This window comes from Tupaia chinensis, unplaced genomic scaffold (genome assembly GCF_000334495.1).
Source record: "Tupaia chinensis unplaced genomic scaffold, TupChi_1.0 Scaffold000159_1, whole genome shotgun sequence".
Lineage (NCBI taxonomy): Eukaryota > Metazoa > Chordata > Mammalia > Scandentia > Tupaiidae > Tupaia > Tupaia belangeri.
In genome coordinates this window covers 2,315,218-2,319,172 of record NW_006159630.1, presented here as the reverse complement: position 1 = coordinate 2,319,172, position 3,955 = coordinate 2,315,218, and the positions used below count along the sequence as shown (strand labels likewise).

At 63.7% G+C, this 3,955-nt stretch overlaps 1 protein-coding gene across 1 annotated transcript in view; it reads left to right on the top strand.

Annotated features, from left to right (window-relative positions):
- The window catches only part of CARD14 (caspase recruitment domain family member 14), a 29,015-nt gene that overhangs the window by 10,709 nt on the left and 14,351 nt on the right, over positions 1 to 3,955 (top strand). The window contains exons 8-10 of the mRNA XM_027770829.1: positions 607 to 723; positions 2,559 to 2,701; positions 2,784 to 2,875. Of these exons, the coding sequence (XP_027626630.1) occupies positions 607 to 723; positions 2,559 to 2,701; positions 2,784 to 2,875 (352 nt within the window). The remainder of the gene's footprint in view (positions 1 to 606; positions 724 to 2,558; positions 2,702 to 2,783; positions 2,876 to 3,955) is intronic.

Here is a 3,955-nt window from a genome sequence, read left to right as displayed (position 1 = left end):
AATGCCGAGCACACATGCAGAAGGGACTTAGTTCCCGAGGGGCTGAGGTCATTGCAAACCCGACTGTGGGCAGGCTGCAGGCACCTGCGGGGGGGTGGGGGCAAGACTCTCCAAGGCAGCTGTGGGCCTGGGCAGTAGGCACAGCTGGACCCCCCCAGGGTCTCCTTCTCCCTTGCTCCTGCACAGGCAACTCCTGCATCAACTGTTTGTTGCAAAACATGCATCTGAATACAGAAAAAAGATTGGGAAGACAGACCCAAGTGCAAAGTGCTAATTCCGAGGAGGGGGTGACGGGCACATCTTATTTTCTTCTCCAATTGCTTGTGCCTCCCTAGTTTTCCATGTAGTGTATACATGTGTGTGATGCGTAGAGGGAGGGCATGTTATTTTTATAAATAGTGAATAACAACACGTGGTCACTAAAACGTGGACCCCACCCACCGAGCGAGTCGCTTTATTCTCCCAGCTTGTCGGCTGCGTGTCACTGAGTCCAGACTCGGAGGAGAGGAGCTACCTGGAGGGTGGAGGTGGTGGGGTGACCGGTCGGAACCCCAAGGGCACGGAGAACCCTTCCTGAACTGCCAGCATCTGGCCTATCATTGGCAGCCCAAGCAGGAAGCGGGGACCCGGGACACCTGCGTGCAGGGGAAGCAGCGGCTGGTGCGCATGCACGCCATATGGCCACGTGAGGACGGTGTCTGCAGTCTGCTCAGCTCCACCGAGGTAGGGCCAGCTCCCCACCCGCTCTGGCCGGTCAGGACCGAGGGAGGCTCTTGCATTGCATCCCCATGGGAGAAGGCCCACACACCGCTGTACGCGGAGACAGACGCTCCACCAGCCCGGAAGCTAGAAGTCCAAACCCAGGGGCCCGGCCGATGCTCTCCTCTGGGAGTCGAGGGGCCCTTCCTGGCCTCTCCCGCTCTGTGACTTCCTCAGCCCTTGGCTCCAAGCCTGTCTCCACCATCATGTCACACTGTCCCCTCTGGGTCTCTGTCCAGATGTCCCTCCCCTAGAAGGACACCAGTACGTGGGACTTAGGCCCACTCCAATCCAGGACAGCCTCGTCCTAGTCTACGCCTTCTGGGAAGACCCAGTCTGGGGCCCAGTCCCAGGTGGGTGAAGTGAATGTGGGGAGGACCCCAGTCAGCTCAGCACACACTGCTCCTGGGGCGTCAGGTCGTGGTGGTTTCCGGAGCCTGTGTCTCAGCTCTGTGCTCATCCTTTGGAAAAGTAAAGAGGCACATGGCCTCCCCACAGAGGGCTTCCCCACAGAAGGTGCAGGGCCTCCCCGCAGAGGGCACAGGGCCTCCCCACAGAGGGCTTCCCCGCAGAAGGCGCAGGGCCTCCCCGCAGAGGGCACAGGGCTTCCCCGCAGAGGGCACAGGGCCTCCCTGCAGAGGGCACAGGGCCTCCCCGGTGCAGGGTACAGGGAGCATCCCTGAGCCGGCTGTCGGGGGGCAGGCAACAGCAGACTGACTCTCACCTGCTGCCTCAGGCCACCAGGGTAGTCTCTTCCTGGACTGACCAGGAGCGTCCCCACACTGTCCCTGCACCTGCAGGGCCTCAGACATAGCCCCCCACTCACGACCCCTTGGAAATAGAAGGAAGGAGGCTTCTTCCCCAGAGCACAGAGCACACATGAGGGGAGATTCCCATCCAGTGCCGGCACCTCGCGTGCCAGAGCAACCCAGACCTAAACCGCATCCAGGCGCAGCTCCCTCCCATCTGAGGCTGCTCAGCGCCCTCACACCTGCTGCCCCAGGACAGTGCCCAGCTGTGGTGGGCGGGAACAGCAGGACCGCAGAGGCTCAGAACCGGCTCCTGCTGGGCTCTCCCTAGCAGACCCCTCCCGGCTCCCCACCGCCTGCTCTAGGGCCAGCTGAGGCAGGTCAGCACCTTTCTCCCAGCTCCCCCTGGACTTCACGGTCTGCTCACCATGGCGGAGACCTCCTTCTTCCAGGTCTCTGCGGGCAGCCACTGGAATGTGCCCTCTACCCTCACCCGCCTCCTCTGTCTGTGTCACCCCCTCCAGGAAGTCTACCCTGGCTTCCCACACCCCTGTGTGCCCAGCCCTCACTGGTTGGTTGGGTCGGGGTGGCACCTGTCCTCAGGTGTGCGTCCCACATTGGGAAAGGGCCTTGCACAAGGAGGGTGCTCCGGGGATGCTTGGGGGAGCAGAGGGCTGGCTCGAACCTCGCTGAACTGGGCCTGCAGCGCCCTGCTCACAGGGGCATCTTGCCTCACCCGCGGTGTCCCGAACACAGCCTCCTCTCTCCAGGACTGCACTCATCCCCTGGGAAGCCAGTAACACAGCCTCTCTGGGCCTCAGTTCACCGTGAGAGGGACAGCGATGCCGGTCCATAGGCTGACCGTGGGGACTGAGCTGCCGGGAGCCCTTCACGGCTGGTGCTCAGCTTGCCTGGGTGGTCCTGCCCTGCCGTGTCCCTCCGCTCAGTTCGGGCGCGTGGCTTATCTGCCTCGCACAGTGGGGCAGCCAGGGAGGTGGCAGGGGCAGGAAAGCCCGTGGTGGCCCCGTTGACTCCACCTGCCCTCCCCAGTCTCAGCTCTGGTCAGACCTGAGCGCCACGTCCAGCCGTGATCAGCAGGACAGCTTCCGCTCCCACAGCCCCCTGCCTCCCAGCCAGCAGTCCCTCTGCAAGCGGGCGGCAGAGGACCTCCTGGACGACCCCTGGCCGTTAAGGTAAGGAAGGTGTGGGGGTCCCAGGCAGGTCCTGAGGGTGGGCACTGTGTGCTGAGTGGGTTCTGCATGTGCTTCACACCAGCATCCCGGGTGTCCTGGGCCCAGACCTGGGAGCCACCCCAGGAGCCACGGCCAGTGACACAGATCTGGACTTCGAGATCCTGGACCGGGCAGGTGAGTCCACCCGCTGGACTGCCTACAGCCATGCACCCACTCTCCCGGGCTGGCCGAGGGTGGGGCGGGGAGACCTGCAGGGATGCTGGTGGGACAGCCTGGGCCCTTCTCCAGAGGTCGGGCAGATAAGTGTGAACTGGACCCCGCTAGGCCTCAACTTCGACCTCGGAGAAAGTCATTCCCCCGGCTGCTCTGCCAAAGCTGGTCATACTTCCACTGCTGGCTTTTGTCTTTCAACTGGAGGTCGAGGGCGGCACGCACGGCTAGCCCAGTGCAGCGCTCAGAGCCGCAGATGGAGGGCCGTACCCAGCACCGCCCACTGACCTGTGGGCATCTGGGCCTCTGGGTCGGCTGCTGCAGCCTTAGGCACTTGGTCATTCCCGGCTGAGACACAGGCACGGGCTGCTTGCTGGGGGGCTGCGTTCCTGGGCTCTGGCCCGGAGCCCCCTTCTTTGTGGTTTATTGCCTCGGGGCTGTGAGCGAGTGGTCCTCTGCCCTTCTCAAGTCCCTGGCTCCTCCTGGGCAGCGCCTCAGCCCGCCCAGCCCCGCCCCGCCCCTCCCCTCCTCTGCAATCTTGCTCTCCCTCGGGGGTGTACAACAGGTGCCACGCTCCTGGGCACAAGTTCACCCACGGCCACCAGGGGGCGCAAGGGCTCCACATGGTCCCCTCAAGGTGGCCTTTAGCCCTCTGTGAGTCACATGACCAGGACCCCTACACTTTGCAACTCACTGGGATACGTGGAGAGGGTCCCCCAGACACGTCTGACTTGGACGAGCGCGTGGACAGCGGGGGCCTAGCCCTCTCCTCCTTCCGGTAGGAGTCCACACACTCTGTTCCAAGGCGCATTCGGAGCAGGGGCCTCACTCCATCCAGAGCGCGTGGCTCATCTCACTTGGCTTCGATGTAGCTGCACATGGCTTTGCCTGAGTTGGGCACAGGTCGCCTGTTGCAGGAGCTTCCAGGTCCCTGTGGGCCCTGTGGTTCTGGTGGGCAGCTCAGGGTGAGAGTGTGCCACAGACCTCGGGAGCGGCTCCCGGGGGCCTCACAGGCTGCACACACCTGAGGGCGTCTAGCCTGGG